Source organism: Sapajus apella, unplaced genomic scaffold, assembly GCF_009761245.1.
Source record: "Sapajus apella isolate SASKATOON/1434 unplaced genomic scaffold, GSC_monkey_1.0 scaffold1, whole genome shotgun sequence".
NCBI classification, from domain to species: Eukaryota; Metazoa; Chordata; class Mammalia; order Primates; family Cebidae; genus Sapajus; species Sapajus apella.
The window spans coordinates 61,010,976-61,028,768 of NW_022436941.1; the positions used below are offsets into that span (position 1 = coordinate 61,010,976).

The 17,793-nt window shown below is 42.4% G+C and overlaps 1 protein-coding gene across 1 annotated transcript; it reads right to left on the reverse strand.

Annotated features, from left to right (window-relative positions):
* Positions 1–265: 265 nt before the first annotated feature.
* Positions 266–15,823, reverse strand: BHMT (betaine--homocysteine S-methyltransferase). The gene is made up of 8 exons (XM_032277446.1): positions 15,690–15,823; positions 11,505–11,637; positions 10,296–10,414; positions 8,813–9,004; positions 7,984–8,131; positions 6,252–6,434; positions 4,502–4,730; positions 266–1,591 (listed from the first exon to the last, which is right to left on the reverse strand). The coding sequence occupies exons 1-8, from the start codon at positions 15,720–15,722 to the stop codon at positions 1,408–1,410; spliced, it is 1,221 nt and encodes a 406-aa protein (XP_032133337.1). The 5' UTR covers positions 15,723–15,823; the 3' UTR covers positions 266–1,407.
* Positions 15,824–17,793: the final 1,970 nt, after the last annotated feature.

Here is a 17,793-nt window from a genome sequence, read left to right on the forward strand (position 1 = left end):
AATCTGCCCGCCTCTCAAAGTGCTGAGATTACAAGTGTGAGCCAACCCTCCTGGCCTATTTTTGTTTTCTAGAATTCCCTGACTGGCTCTCCAGAAAGACCGAGTAGGCCTCTTTTCCTTTTAAATACTGCCACCTGCTCCTTTAAAATTCCAGCATACTTGTGAAGTCAGTTTTTCTTTTAAATAGGTGAAGAAATTGAGGTATAGAGATTTCATATAAGACTTAGCAAATTGTAGAACCAGGATAGGAATAAAATACAAACAATAAAGTCTCACTGCTCTTCTTTTTAATAGCTGAAAAGAATTACAATTTTAGAACAGCTCCAACAATTCAAGAATGTTTAGAAAGCAGCATGACCTCTTTTCTAATACACACTGAGGGTAGCCATGTTTCTTCTAATAGTTTTGTGTCTTTAGAGAGTAGATATTCAATTATCAGAGAAAAATATCATAGTTCTCAATCTAGGAAACCAGGCTAGAGTTTGGAGAATCTCTACTTTTTTTTTTATTATATTTTTTAAAAGCTATCAACTAACACAAGCTCACTCTGCTCAGCCTGATGGCCTAGAGGCACTAGGTGGATCCAGTATTGACCAGGATGGAGAGGACAGAAATATCCATCTCTCCTCCCTCCTCCCTAGTGGTTTATGTCTTTTACTTGTAGAAAAGAGGGTGAGGAAACAGAAGAACTTGGGAACTCTGGCAGCAGGACTCTGGGTATTGGATACTTATTGATGGGGTCTCATATGACTGACCTACTTACAAGAACACTTAAACAGGATGGTCTCCGTATCTGAAGTGTCCTGTAGCAATGTTTTTCAAACTGTGGATCGAAACCCAGGAGTGATCATAAAAATCCATTTGAAAGGTCTCAACTAGCATGTTTTGTAAATGGAACAGAATGAAACAGAAAATACTAGAATGGATCACACATTTAATTTCGACAGGAAGATGTGATGTGTTTTGCTGGGTCATTATATAAATTGTGTTGCTTACTAAGGGTCATTTTCAAAAGAGCTTGAAAGCCCCTTTCCATAACACTTTATCTGTCCCTGGCTGGTTGCTGAGTCATTTATGATGGTGCATGTCTCATCCTCTTTGCTAGCCTACCAACTTCTTCAAGTGGGATTAACATCTGAATTACTTTTCCTGTGCTGCAGAGATTTCCACAACACCTTACACAGGGTGGGTGCTTGTGAACCTGTGTCAAGATTGACTTTGTACTTTTTTCTAAAACATACTTTAAAATTGTCAAGTGCTATTTGTAATTCTGTTTTGTTCAGGTAATACCAATAATATGTGTAGGATGGCATTCATGAAAGCACTGCTTTTTAACTCTCTTTTCTGTATTTGTGGGACCTGTGGCCCAAACACCTAGAAATTCACCAAAAATAGCTTCCATTGAGGCTACTGCGATTTGAATTTTTGTTTTTCAAAAAGCTCTTTCAGCTGCTGCTCAGTCGTGGCTTCTTTCTGCTGCATCAGCTCGGCTGTTCCTTTGGTCACTCCCCAGCCATCTGGCTTTGACATTGAAGGGTTGTATGGCCGGCCTGAGGCTATGCGAAGATTCTCCCAGTATTCCTTCCTGGCCCTGTGTGAACAGAACACACGACATCAGACTCCTCCCCTAGCGTTGGTCTTTATGTCATGGAACCATTAAAAAATATATGATATTTTAAATAATGTTGTGCAGCACACAAAGTCACCTATCAGACATTAAAAAGCAAACGTGTCATGCTCAGCCACCTGTGTGGACAATCTGGTTGTTTCGCGTCACCATCATTCCTGACTTCGAATTTATGTGCTACTGATAAGCCATCATTTGCTTACACTTATCCACACATTAGTACTTAACAGGAAAAGTATCACATACCATTAACACAGTGAAACAACCATGTGCTCAGGGTAATGAAGCAGCATGGTGGCATCACTAGAATACCCATATCAGCTGCTGAATGGCCAACAGCGGCAGGCTTTGTCTACACCCGCAATGCTGTGTTTTGATTAAAGGTTACTGTACACTGTACTTTACTTTTGTAGATGAGAAGAAACATCAGAAGCAGCTGAGGGACTGGGAAGCGGGTCCTCTACAATTCGTTCTGCTGGATGGCTTTTTACAGTGATTCCTCCAGAGGCATCTGCCTCATTAACAACAGTTTTTATCCTAGAAGGTGCCCTTTGATGCAAAAACTGATATGATTTTTTTGTTCTGTTATGAACGCACATTGAGAGAGCCATCATTAGATTCTTAGAGTGCATCCATTAAAACATACATTAATCTGGACTAAAAAATCTGCCCCCTCCCCTCGATCTGTAAATCTAAAATTACTTTGAATTTCTTTTTTTAGACAGGGTCTCACTCTATCACCCTAGCTGGAGTGCAACAGCGCGATCTTGGCCTCTGCCTCCCAGGTTCAAACAATTCTCCTGCCTCAGCCTCTTGAGTAGCTGGGATTACAGGCCTGGGCCACCATACCCAGATAATTTTTGTATTTTTTGTAGTGATGGGGTTTCACCATGTTTTCCAGGCTGGTCTCAAACTCCTGAGCTCAAGTGGTTAGCCCACCTCAGCTTCCCAAAATGCTGGGATTACAGGCATGAGCCACCATGCCCAGCTTGAATTTCTTATTCTGATATGTGCACAGGGATAATCTGGGATAGGAGTACTGTCTGTCCCACTTGTACTACCTCTCCCGCCTCACAGCCTCATGAGCCCGAAGAGTCCAGCTTGGTTGTTCTTCTCCAAACCCTGGGTAACTTCTGCGCTTCTCACTCTGCAGGCTCCACTTCTGCCCTTCTATTTCCTTTGTTCCCTTTTATCTTGAGCCTCAACCTGTCTGCTGTCCCTCCTAGCAAGGCTTTCCTCACACGGCAATTACAACTTGCTAACTTGCTAAGCTAAACTTGCCCCAGGCTACCTGAGATACCTCCCAACCCCCACACCAGGATCCTCTTTGCCTTTGGGATGGGGTCCTACATAACTCAGGAGCATGAATAAAGAGGCTGCCTCCTTCTCCTGGGAGGTGTCTTCCACCAAATTCTGTCTCTGCTATTCTCAAACTTCTACTTTTCCAATGTGTCATTCTCTTTCCACTTCTCAGTGCTTTCCTGCAGGCTATTCCTCTGACAGTGTAATTCCTTTCTCTCGAAATTCAACTCAGGCATCAGCTTTCTTAGAAATCTTTCATTCACCCTCCCTCTGTCCTTTGCCCCATGGGACATTAGCTCAGACCCTGCACACCTATGCACATCTTCATCCTTGGACTTACTATACTCATCGGACACTGCCTGTTTATCATTCTGCCTGCTAGATTGCTAGCTCCTTGTTAGCTTCCCACCTCAGCATCCACAACAGCATCTGACAGATAGCTGTGCTCCATCAGTGGCTGTTGAACAGAGTGGAACTGCTCCTACTGCTTGGACTACCCGTCCTCCACCTGCTTCCTAGATCTCTGTCTGGTAGAAGCCTATTTAGCCTTCAAAATCCAGCCCGAAAACCTTCTTCTAGAATATCTTTCTGTTAGGCAGAGATAGTCATTGTCTTCTCTTGTTACTTTTCTATCTGTACATCTACTAAGGCAGCTACCACAGTATAATACATTGGCTTTTATATTCGTTTACCCAGTAGACTGTGAGACTCTAAGCCAGGGACCATGGCTTTCATTTCCATATTCCTACTGTCCTGCTTAGTGCCTGATATACATTTTTTTTTACTAGTGTATTATTAATCTTCCCCATTGGAATGTAAACTCAGAGGGCAAAGACCTTGCTTGTCTTATTCACCACTGTATTCCCAACTCTGAAAATCATGCTTGATACAGAACAATTAGTATTAGCTATACTTAAGTTATCCTTAACTCTTAAAAATCAATGTAATTTAAGATTGTTGTGTACCACATTAATGGTGCTTTACTAGAGCACAAAATCACATTTCATTGCCACTTACATTTCTTTCCTTTTTTTTTTTTTTGAGACAGAATCTCACTCTGTTGCCCAGACTGGAGTGCAGTACCATCTTGGCTCACTGCAACCTCTGCCTCCCAGGTTCAAGCGATTCTTATGCCTCAGCCTCCCAAGTAGCTGGGATTACAGGTGTGTACCACCACGCCTGGCTAAATTTTTTTGTATTTTTAGTAGAGATGGAGTTTTGCCATGTTGCCCAGGCTGGTCTCGAACTCCTGAGATCAAGTGATCTGCCTACCTTGGCCTCCCAAAGTGCTGGGATTATAGCCGTGAGCCACCGCACTCAGCCTATATTCTTTTTAAAAACTTTTTTTAGTTCTTTTTCTTCTCAAAATCCAAAATCAGGACAAATACATTCTATATTCTTAAAGCGATCAGAAATCACCTAATAAGGATGCTTTATAAACATCTCTGGGAGAGAATTTGGGGATGGCTGATTCTTCATCAACACACAACAAATTCGATGCTCTCTTCTAAATGACCTCACTTGACCATATTAATAATCTAAATTAGTTTGGGTTAGAAAAAAGATACTTACCTTGCTCTAACCCAGGGTTTGGTATGCATGTCTAAACCACTTCCCCAGCTGCCATGTTTTTCTGAAGCCAGTGGCAAAAAGCCCCTTTCTGGGGCCAGCTCCTCTGCAATTGCCCTGATGTGGTAGGGCTCAAATCCGCAGCAGCCGCCAATGTACCTGACCCCCAGGTTGTAGGCCTCTCTGGCATATTTTTGAATATCCCATCTGGTGGCAACTCTGGGTTCCAGTCCTGTAATAAGTGGCATTATGCCATTAAGCATTATATAATCTTTTCATCAAAATTGAAGGTAAGTAGCTACAAGTATATAATTTTCAATAAATGAATTATTTCCAATATTCAATTCTTACATTTAAGAAAAACTTTGCTACTTTGTGTTTATATGTTCACTTTTACATGCTATGGTATCCAGCCTTCAGGAGGGTTCCAGATGACCCCTGCCCTTTGATGTTCTTATCCTCGTGCAGTCCCCTCTTGCATTATAACAGGGCTGGTCTGTGAGATCCATAGAATATGGCAGAAGGACTGACATGTGACCTCAGAGGCTAGGCTATACAAAACATGTTTCTGCCTTGTTCTTTCTTGGGGCACTCACCCTGGGGAAAGCCAGCTGCCATGTTGCAAATATCACATTTCAAGCACGTTTTCAAGCATCACAGTGGAAAGGCCTATGAGCTAAGGAACTGAGGCCTCCAGTCAACAGACAGCAAGAAACTGACATTGACTCCCAAAAGCCAACTAAGCGAGCTTGGAAGTAGATCCTCCAGCTCCCATCAGGCCTTCAGATGACAACAGCCCTGGCCAATATCTGGACTGCAACCTCTTAGGAGACCCTGAACCAAAACCACCTAGTTATGCTATCCCTGAATTCTTGACCTGGAGAAACTGTGAGATAAGAAGGGGTTTTTTAAGCCACTACGTTTTGCATTAATTTAACGTGTTACACAGCAGTAAGTAACACAAATGCCTTGCTGTTCTTCCTTTGTGGTTCCTCCAGAGTGATTGTATTTTATCGTATCTTACTTGTTTAAGGGTCCCTACAGAATATAGGATAAGATGTAAAGTTCTTAGAAGGAAATGGAGGCTGGGCATGCTCTGCCTCTGCTGATCACTCTGGCTTAATTTTTGAGGTCAACCCACCCCCTCTTCCCAAACATGCTGGGAAACTTCTTCCCTCTGCCTGGACTGCAAGTATCCCCTCACTTCATCTGCTTGGTCTCTTCATGAAAACTTGTTATACAGTCACCTGATGATGGTATCTTGCCTGCATTCCCAAAACTCTGGAGTAGCTGAGCCATATTCAAAATTGGAGAAAAGGACCTTAGGGATAACCGGTCTAACCTTGTTTTTCCGATAAGGCATTTGAGGGCTAGAGGAATTCAAACATTTTCCTAAGGTGACAGGACTTAGCAACAGAGCCAGAACTAGAACTAATATCTGTTGATTCCCCCACGGGAGGGCGTGCTCACCAACCCAAAAGTATGCTCATTGGTTGTTTACTTAGATGCTGAATCACCTCAGATTTTATATTTAAGTTCAAAGGCCTTTGTTACTAGCCGGGCCTATCTTTTCCTTCCACTTTTCTCTAATACCAAAGGCTTTTGGGTGCAGGGAGAGAATCCAGGGACAAGACATGAGGGGACGTCAAGCCATCTTTTCACTATGACAAAAGATCTCTGGGTATAGATTTACTTGAATTTATATGAATATCAAGTGAAGATATTGAGATGATTTATCAAATGTTGGTCTTACCAAATGGGAATTCTGGGAGATCGATGAATCCCTGCTTGTTGCAGTCGGGAGTATGGTAAGCCAAGGGCTGGCTCATCAGGTGAGCTTTCAGTCGGGCAGCCTCCAAGCCCTCCTTCATGAGTTTCACTGTTTGTAAACTAATTGTGGGGTCAAAGTGGCAGTTCACACCAACGATGGATGCTCCTGTGAATGGGAAGAACATATTAGCCTTAGGGATGTACTAGATGGAGTCTCATTCTGTCACCTAGGCTGGAGTGCAGTGATGTGATCTCAGCTCACTGCACCCTCCACCTCAAGTGATCAAGCAATGCTCCCACCTTAGCCTCCCAAGTTGCTGTGACTACAGGTGTATGCCACCACGTCTAGCTAATTTTTGTATTTTAAAAATAGTTATGGGGTTCTGCCATGTTGCTCAGTCTGGCCTCAAACTCCTGAGCTCAAGTGATCCAACAGCCTCCTAGACTGCTAGGATTACAGGCGAGAGCCACCACACCCAGCAAGAAGCTTTTAATTGGAATGATTAACTAGAAGCATAGCATTGGGTCTTCATTCCCCACAAACCTTTCATACCTTTGAGTGAGAATGTTTACTAGCAGGCAGGAAGTGCTTTCTGTGAAAAGTGCTTTGAAGAGTCTGGTATAATTAAAGTGTGATTTATGTACATTTGGCTGTCCATCTTTTTTCAAAAAGAATTATTAGAGATTTTTTTAACTTCAAATTTTAGTAGTCAAACTTTCAATGCTTGATATTATGCTGCAAGCACAATAATTTTTCAACTGCTAGATTATACCTGTGTTTACCATGTTGCTTACTTGAGGTGTAAATAAATGCCCCTTTTCACCAGGCCAGCTTAATAATTTCATTAGACTTCTTGGGCACAGCAGCAGAATATAATTTAGAAAAAAGTTTAAAAAGTTTTTCAGACATGTGTTTCCTAGAAGGAATTTTGTGTCTAGGATTAATAGTTCGGGGAAAAAAATTTTCAAAAATCCTTTAACTTCAGCTACTCAATGTGGTTAATAGTCTATCCATCATTTCAACAAGCTTTTCATTAACATTTCAGCCTCCCCAGACTCACAACTATATGAGATTGTCTTGCTAAAGTATTCTTGTAAAATTTGGTGCTGTGCAGTTTGATTGAGAACAAATACGTTTCATTTTTTTCAAAAACTTTCTTTATAGTCATTATGTTCTTAACTATATTTGGACCAAAGATGCTTTATCACGGCAATCGCCAGACACGATTTTGAAAACAGTCTGTGGGTTTCTCCTAAACGAAATGAAACCCAATATTTGGAATGGGTTTACAATTATACAAAACATATATATTGGGTGGTCAATGTTTTATATCAAAGGATCTTCTGATTTACTCCACCAATTACAAAAAGCAAAAAACATACTCGTAATTTATGAGAATGAAAAACTTGGGCAAACAGGGTAACTAACTGAAAAGTTATTAGTGTTTAAAGACCTCGCTTGTAGATGTTAAACTTCCAGCTAGGTCTGGTTCCTCCTTTCAAAAGCCTGGTGTGTGTGTGTGCCTGTGTGTATGAGTGTGTGTGTGTATTTTTAAAACTTCTTTTCCTCTGGGATTCAATATCAATATTCTTACAAAAGTAAATTAATGATTTTTATGTTAACAAACGTAGTATACACCGATTCCTAGACAGATGTGCACTAGTGTGTTATTTTAAGACATACTAATCACAAACTGATGGAAATCTATCATCACCTGCTTTCACCAAGCGCACTGCACACTCTCCAGGGGGTACGCCATGCAAGTCTCCTTCTGGGCCAATGCACATGGTTGCTGCAACAGGTTTGCCAGATGCTATCAAGGTTTCAACTGCCCACACAGCTTCTTCAACATGTTCAAAATACTGAAAGAAGTTAAGGTTAGGGTACTTTTCATCTCGTTTCTCCCCAAACAATTTGAAAACCTATTCCTATTGTTGTTGTTGTTGGAGATGGAGTCTCGCTCTGTCACCCAGGCTGGAGTGCAATGGCACGATCTCAGCTCACTGCAACCTCCGCCTCCTGGGTTCAAGCGATTCTCCTGCCTCAGCCTCCCGAGTAGCTGGGATTACAGGCACACGCCACCATGCCCAGCTAATTTTTGTATTTTTAGTAGAGATGGGGTTTCACCATGTTTGTCAGGCTGGTCTCAAACTCCTGACCTTGTGATTCACCCGCCTCGGCCTCCCAAAGTGCTGGGATTACAGGTGTGAACCACTGCCCCTGGCCTTGAAAACCTATTCCATTGCTTAACAATTTCATTATTACTATTTTCAAACTCTGAATTGTGACCCATTAGCATTTTTAAATAAAATAGAATGGTGATTTCTTACTGTAAATTACAATAAAAAAGTTTGAAAAACACCGTGTTAGATGAACTGAATCAAATTTAGCAGAAGCCCTAAATTGGAAAATGATTTTAAAAGCTAAATATTACTATTCCTCGTTACGGTTGTCATCTAACCCCATGCAACACTCTTGAAAGCAAAAGGTAGAGAAAATGTACTAGGTGCATTTGTCTTATCTTTGACCACATCTTTCTTTACCTCTGCAATCAAGAAGTCCACGTTCTTCTTCATGAAGACCTCTAGCTGTTGCAGAAATACTTTTTTAACTTCAGTTTCACTCTTGCAGCTAAGGTATGAAGGTGTCTGACTCACACCTCCCGCTACCAAAGCGTCTCCTTCATCAGCCACTTGTCGGGCAATGTCACAAGCAGCTTCATTGACTTTCTGGCCCTAAAATGGGTGAGTGTATGAGACAACTAAATTTTCATGTAAAATTAAAATAAAATTTTTATTCAAACATTCACATCTTGGTTATATATTTACAATAGTATCTTATTCCAGAAAAATCACTGTTATGGAATTGTTCAAAGCTTTACCAAGTTGAGCAGTTTGCAATAACAATAACACTAATAATAGTGATAGTAACAATAAACATATGTTATATAGGACATTACATTATACCAAAGATGTGTGAGATGGTAGAAGTTTTTACATTAAAGGATGTTGTCTGCTATCTTCCAGTGCCTAAGCTGCACTTAGGAGAGTCCGTAGCAAATAGTAGTGGTGGTGATGATGATTTGCTTTTATGATTAATAAGATTAAAATTAAATTTAAATAACTATAGAATTCAGAACATTTTTGTCAGTATGTATATTCTCAATTAACAGATAAATGCACAACTAATAAGGCCTTTTCTTTTTTTCTTTTTATTTTTTTTGTGAGACAGAGTCTCGTTCTGTCACCCAGGCTGGAGTGCAGTGGTGCAATCTCGGCTCACTGCAACCTCCACCTCCTGGGTTCAAGGGATTCTTCTGCCTCAGCCTCCCGAGTAGCTGGCACTACAGGTGCATGCCACCACGCCCAGCTAATTTTTGTATTTTTAGTAGAGACGGAGTTTCACCATGTTGGCCAGGCTGGTCTCGAACTCCTGACCTCATGATTTACCCACCTTGGCCTCTCAAAGTCCTGGAATTACAGGCATGAGCCACCTCACCGGCCACCAACTTTTCTAGTTATTTAGAAAAGTTGTTTGTTATGCTCAACAAATGAAAAGTCCCCAAACCCAGCCCTGTACACTCATGGAATTTTGGAAACTTCAGCCTTGATGAGGTAAAGGGGTTTGGTCCAACATCACAAAGCAGATGTGGCTGGGTCAGGCACTATTCCAGGTTGACTAATTCCTTACGCCTAGATCTTTCCTCTACGCCATACTATATTTAAAAGCATTAAGGACAAAAGAATTTGTAAGGACACCCAATTTACTCAGCAACTTAGTCAAAAGACTGGGAGAATCATTCATCATTAAACACCTCTTCTTTCATCTGCTTCACTAAATGCCCTTTTCTTCATTTTGGGCATTCCAGCTAAACAAAACCTAAGGCTGTTATTCAACCTCTAATTTTTTAATTATCAGAAATAAAATGAAACTCGGAAAAGGCTGAACTCTTTTCTCTCTGGTAGCTTTGTTGATGCAATAGGTCAACAATATCCTTCTAAAAGTCCCATGGCTGGTTTTACTCACAGATATCTTCTCTAAGACATAGTTTCCCCTGTTCTCCAGCTTGTCTTCACTTGCATAGAAGGTGAAGGTCTGCATGACGTTTGAGCCAGCTCTGAGGAACTCTCGATGAAGCTGGCGAACTGGGAGAGTGAACGGGGAAAGGTATAATTTCTATCTGTTTATTAACCCACAATGTTTTCAAATGGCTCTCAGATAAACAAGCAGGAAAATAGCTGCTTAAATTTCTGGTTGGTTGACATTTGCACATCTTAGGGATAGATGAGATCTGAAGTCTCTTGGCAACTCTTGCAAACCTGCTAGGCTAGATGAATGGGTGGCTAGAGGGTGCTCACATTCCTGTATTTGCTCATCTTGTTCATTGTTTATTTTATTTATCATTCATTGACTGTATTTGTGGATGGCACCCGCGGACATAAGGATGAACAATCCATTGTCGTGTCTTTGGAGAACTTCACAGTCTGTCCAGAAATAACTGACTACAGCACTGCATGGTTGGGCTATGCAGGAAGAAGAGATCTTTTCTAACTGGGACATGGGACAAGGGGGCGAAGGAGGTCCCAAAGATGAGGAATCATTTGAGCTGCATTTGGGAGAATTAAATGCTAGTGCCAGGCAGAGAAGGTGGGGAAGGGAATTCCCTATAGAGAGAACAGCCTGAGCAAATATAATAGGCAGGAACAGGTGTAGCATTTGGAAGAATGACAAGTACTCTGAATGGCTGGAGTTGATGAATCAGGGAAATATTTAGTTTTTAAGCAACTGGATGATGTGATTAGTACATTGTTTTCGAAAGATAATTCTGGTAGCAGGGTGAAATAAGTTGGAGCAAGATTTCCAAGCAGAGATCCATGGATGAATGCCAAATGGCAAAGTTTTTGTTTGTTTGTTTTTGAGATGGAATCTCACTCTGTTGCCCAGGCTGGAGTGGAGTGGCATGACCTTGGCTCACTTCAACCTCCTCCTCCTGAGTTCAAGCAATTCTTTTGCCTCAGCCTCCTGAGTAGCTGGGACTACAGGTGTGCACCACCATGCCAGCTAATTTTTTAAAAAACTTTTGAGAGACTGGGTCTCCCTATGTACCCAGGCTGGTCTTGAACTCCTGGGCTCAAGTAGTCCTCCTGCCTTAGCCTCCTGAGTTGCTGGAATTAAAGGCATGAGCCACCACAACCAGCTCCTTTATGAGAACTTACAGCAGAGTTCTGCACCAACCTGCTTCTGGGTGCTCCACAGCAGCTTCAGGAGTCCAGGGTCCTGCCTTTACGTAGCCCCTTTTCTCCAGTGCAAAGACAAACCCTCCATCTCCAATCACAATCTCTCCAGCATTTAAACGTTCTAGGATGCCCTAAAATTACAGATAAGGGAGGAAAAGAAGTTACTTGGGTTTTTAGGAGAATTTTCTATTTTTGCTAACATATTCTTAGAGAGGTGTGATTATTTTAGAATTTTCAGAGAAAAGTGTATATTTTATACATACATTTATGGTTATCTATAAGACAAACAACAAGAATGCTCATGTAATAAACATTGTGTATTCCTTTGTATATGCTGGGGGTCTTTCAGAACAAGTTAAAGACTATTTGAAGAATACTATGGGAGGTGTATTTGAAGAACTATCTGCTGAGGGATTAAATGAAAAGATTTTGTTGTAAAGCCTCAAATCTGCACTTAAGCACAGATTCTCTATCAACAAACTAAGGAGAGGGTTACAATTGTTAAAGACATTAAAGTGGCATAGAATGCTATTTTTTTCTTAAAGACAGTGTCTCACTATGTGCCCAGATAAACTTGAACTCCTGGGCTCAGAATATCCTCTAGTCTCACCCTCCCCAAGAGCTGAAACTACAGGCTCCTGCCACAGTGCCCAGGAATGTTATTAATCCATTTTATTTTAAGACTGAAAAGGTGGCCAATCACTCAAAGACTTCTGTCTTTGGTGTTAAAATTCACCACAACAGTAGCTATGCTCTCCAGTCCAGGTTATGAGTGTGCACATTCTGTACTCTATGACGAGAACAAGGAAGAGACATCTAAAGAAAGTATTTGTTAAATGAGTTCCAGCCCAATCTCCAGACTTACTCTATTTACAATACTGTGCAGTAATCACCTTGGTGTTGTTCTACAGATAACATTTGGAATTAAGTATTTTGAAAGGGCTTTCTGAATTTCAAAGCAATTCTCTAGTTTAATAGTTTTTTGTAATTTCAAATAATCATAGACTTTAAAAATAAAAGATATTCAATTCAATTGAGATCTCTCTCTGATTTCACAAATGAGGAATTAAGACCCAGAGTCCCTGAGTAATTTACATATGATCTTCCAGATGGGGAGCGTAGGGCTTCCTGACTCTTTCATGCTTAAATAATATCTAGATTTGATTTTAAATGGGATTGGGGGTGGTGGGACAGCCCTGAAGAAAAACTGTATAAAGGAATAACTTTACACAGTTTTTATCCAGTATTTATCCAATGTGTTCCATTTACTACCAATAACAGCGGATAAAACAGAAGCTGATATAACAAGCATTCCAGAAATCTGTGCGAGACAGTCACAGGATTTGCATCCCAATTCCTTGCCACCTTCTTAGAGCCTCCCTCATTTTCATCCTCTTCCCCTCCACTGCTCCTTCCCATGCCATTTGGACAGCTGGTGCGCAGAGACATGAAACAATGGACATTTCACCTGAGAGCAGCAAAGTGGTAGATTATGCTGTATGTTCCCTAATACACCTTTCAGATCAAAACATTTTCAAGGCATAATGTTGAAGCCATGTTATCTTATGGAAGTCCGTAAGATAACAAAGCACTACAAAAATATAAATGGCTCACATGTCATTTTGAAATCTAAATATTCATCATGATCCCAATGTGTCTAAATGTCACATCTGAAAACTACAACTTGATTATGACATAATTAACATATATTACTGCCAGTACAGTTATATAAAAAACATAAACAAGGGTCACTTAAATGAGATATGACTTGCTACTAACTTTCATTTGGGTAAAATAATTCATGACATTTGGGCAGTTAGCAGCTCTCACTGAGCGTGTACGTGTTTTCAGACTTCAGTATCACCACATTTTAATGTACAGTGTAAGGATCTGATGTTGGTTGGCAGGGTGGGCAGTGGTGATTAAATTACTATGCTGTTCATGCACTTGCTGAGTGATTACCTCTGGAAATACTATCTCTTACATTCGATTGCATTTTAAAATTATCTAGACTTCAGGATTTTCCGTTCCCAAGCTAAACAGATTTTTTAAAAAGTGGAATGTGCTGTGAAAAAAATACTGTTTTGTGAAAAAGGATTACAAAACAGTATGTATAATATCAGCCCATTTTTGTTTAAAAAATACATATTTGCCTCAACAACAAACTAGCAGAATATACACCAGAATTTAACAGGCACTGTTCTTTGTGCTTTCCCTAGTTGAACATGTGCTAGCTTTGTAACATGTATTTAAATTTTAAACTAAAATGTGAGGACATGTTATTGTCTACATATTGTTTTAACACTGACATATGCACACAAACAAATTACTGAGGAAACTGTTTTTTCCATCTTATGTCCATGTGTTGTTTAGATAATTCTATAAAGATAATTCTTTAAAATGTTAGATTTTCTGCATTTGAGTTTGGGGAGTAAGTTAGAATACATGACTATGAGAATGGAGACAAACAAAAATATCTATCTATATCTATAGGAGTCATCCTTCCAAGGCACCACAGATATTCATTTAGTACATTTAGGAAACGGCGAAATTCTCACCCTCCTTGGACTGGTGAGAGCCTACAGTCCTTTGCTACGTCAACACCCACTCATGCCATCAACATGCATCGATGATGCTGTATTTAGAATACGTAACTGAACTGACCTTCTTCCTTGTGTAGAGTTCTTTTTGATTTGGGAGGCCATCCCTTTAGAAACTGGGCACACCTTGGCTGGTTCTCCAGCGGGGCAGGCACTAGGATAAGAGTTGGACCTTTCTCACTGTCCTTACAGCCCAGAGGATACAGTTGGCCTGGCCCCATCTGCCTCCCTACCATTTCCCAGGGGCCTCTGTCACACCAGGCCTGGGACTGGGCATTTTGATACCAAAAGGTCAAGTTTATTCCCTCCTCCCTCCATTCTCCTCTCTCTTCCGACCCTCCGGTCTCACTCCGCGGCAGTCAGTCCATCTATCCATCCCTTCCCCAAATTAGAAGAAGGCCTATCATCTGCACTGAAAATGCTCCTCCTGACAGGCCACTGGGAAAGCCAAGAGATGGACTTGTTAATCTGGAGCTGGAATTGGGTTTTACAATCTCATCAGCAGCCCTTCCTCAATATCTTACAGCCACTCTGCCCATTTTTTCTTTTCTTTTCTTTTCTTTTTTTTTCTTTTTTGAAACGAAGTCTCTCACTGCACTCAGGCTGGAGTGCAGTGGCACGATCTCCGCTCCCTGCAACCTCCGCCTCCTGGGTTCAAGCAATTCTCCTGTCTCAGCTGGTCTAGTAGCTGGGGTTACAGGCGCGTGCCACCATGCCAGGCTAATTTTTCTATTTTTAGTAGAGACAGGGTTTCATCATGTTGGCCAGGCTAGTCTCGAACTCCTGACCTCAAGTGATCTGCCCGCCTCTGCCTCCCAAAGTGCTGGGACTACAGGCGTGAGCCACAGCGCCCAGTCCTCATTTTTTCTTAAACCATGTTTTCGAGGCTTCCGTTGTACATTTTTCTGTTATCACGGACATTAAATTGCCTGTGAAAATCTGCAACTGCCCAAACAGCGCCTGGGCCTTGGGTGCAACCAGAACCTGGCGGGGAGGCGGCCTGGACACCCGCAGTGCCGGTCCAGGCTGGAAATGTCAGAGTGGCGCTGCCTTCTCCTCCCTGCTCTGGGCGCGCAGGTGCACCGTGCGCTTGTGGCGGCCGCCGACACTGATGTGGAGCAGGCGAGGCGCACTGCGGCACCTGGTGGGGACGGGATATCGTCCCTGCGGGGCTAGGAGCAGTATCTCTGGGGAGTTTTCTGGTCTTGGGGTGCCAGATTCAGAAGGTGTGGGGAGGCTCGGAGCTGTGGGGACACCCAGCCGTCGGGGACGGCTCAGAGGGTGCCTTTGGGTCTGAGAGGCAAGGATCACAAAGATCCGGGCGCATCCAAACGGGGCTGGGGATGGAGAGGAGAGACAGGCGCTCTGGGGGCGTGCTCTGAACGTGGGGCAGGGGTGGGGAGGCTCAGAGGCGCTTTGGGGTCCTGCTGGAGAAGTTCTGGAAGCACATTCTGGTCTGAGGCTCAGGTAGGAGGATGCTGGGTGCCAGGCCGTGTCCGAGGGCCCCTCTGCGCTCCCAGAGGCTGGGGTACAGAGCAGGTAGGAGGGGAAGGAGAGCACCCTCGGGTCTCCTGGAGACTCACCTTCTTGGCCTTTTTGCCCCCAACGGGTGGCATCTTTGTGGTGTCCAGATAGGTGGTCGACACGGTTGCAGACCGACGAGACGAGCCTTCCCGCTGCGCAGCCGGGAGCTGCTGGTAGTCCGCAGCCTGCCTCTTTATACCCGCAGCCGGGCGTAGGGAGGGCCTCCCAGCCTCCGTGCCGGCCAACTCGGGCCTCGGGCGGGAACACGCCCACCAGCCTTTCATCAGGCCCGCCCTGGATTGGGAACCTGGCGTGCCGAGGAGGTGATCCAGATTGTTCGTGGAACCACCGAAAAGTAAAATAAGAAAAAACGAGGTTGCCACTCGCTCAGACTTCAGACCTGCTTAGCGTCCGTTTTGCCCCTCGCAGGCCCCCGACCCTGACAGTCCTCTCGCTCGCCTGGGATCATCCACCATGGCCCGCTTAGGCTGCCAGAGAGGCCCCTGAGAAGCCCATTCGATGCTCAAATATTTGTCAAAGGCCAAGGCGTCAAGATTTAGGGGGTGAAGTCCTGGAAGATCCTCAGCCTGGAGCGTGATCTCCTGTGTGATATACATCCAGTATAACGGGACACAAAAGTGGCGTTAATAGAGGAGTCCAATACCAACCCTGAGTGGGTATGTTCTATTGATGACGGATTTAAGGCTTGTTTTATTTTATTCTTCATGTTTCACTGTATTTTCCAAAATATATTTATAATGAGAGCACATTGATTTTTTAAGATAATAAAAACATTACTTAAAAAAATGTACAGCATGTCTGGGCATGGTTGCTCACATCTGTAATCCCAGAACTTTGGGAGGCTGAGGTGAGTGGATCACTTGAGGTCAGGAGACCAGCCTGGCTAACATGGTGAAACCTCGTCTCTACTAAAAATACAAAAATTAGCCGGGACTGGCGGCGGGCACCTGTAATCCCAGCCACTTGGGAGGCTGAGGCAGGAGAATCGCTTCAACCCGGGAGGCGGAGGTTGCAGTGAGCTGAGATCGCACCATTGTACTCCAGCCTGGGCAAAAAGAGTGAAACTCCGTCTCAAAAAAAAAAAAAAAAAAAAAAGTACAGCATGACAGTAAATAGACTACAGAACAACGAAATATCTGAAACACAGTTCAGAAAAATTTACCCAGATAAAAGCACGTAAAAAAATTCTGTATGCAGACAAACTCCATATCAACACATTCAGAGAAGAAAGTTACTGCAGCACATGATGAATTAATACAAATTTAACTGCTAAAGGGACGTGTGTTTAAGATACAACTGAGAAAGTAAGCAGGTCATTTTGCTCCTAAGTATGTCAGGTTTAAAATGGAAAAAAGAAATGAAGAGGTGGAAGGATATACTGTAATTCTAATGATCTGTTATTTCATGGGCTTTTCCACCCCCCACTGTGATCTGGGGTCAGCAAGAATGAGGCATAAGGTAATGTCGTTCTTCACAGTACCTAGATTTTTAAAAAACTCATGAAGGCATTGGAGTATCTGAATAGGTAATAATTTAGTTAGTTAATGCGTTAACTAGTTAAGGTATTCACCTGGTGCGCACTGGTGAGATGAACACATCTAGAGAGAGCCCCGCGGTGGCTGCAGGGAGCAGCCGCAGTAGTGGGTACCAGGCACTAGGGGGCGGTATCAGCACTCTCACAGTTGGTAAAGGCTGAAAGCCAACATTCCCAATTTGTTTCCTGAAAATTTAGCAAAACTTGGGATAAATTTTAACCTAGTAGCATTAAATTTATAAATAAATTATGAATTTTTAATAGGTAATATAGACACATGGGAAAATATTTACTTGTTTTTTCTTTATTTCTCTAAGATAAAACATGGCAAAACAATTTGAAAAGTCTTTCCTTGGCTCCTGCTGCCAGTTCAAGTGTCCTCCCTGGAGGTAACCGCTGTTGCCGGTGACCACCCCTCCAGAGGAATCTTGTGCATACCTAGGTGTATAGATGTATATAAAAGGATTTGTACTCAAAGGTATGGAATTCTCATTTTTAAAAAAACGTATCCACTCCCATGTTTTCCGAAATGTTCATAGGCAGCTGTCAAAATATTTTTGTATATCCTGGGCCTCTCAATTTGTTGTCCTAACTTTCCCACGTCCCCA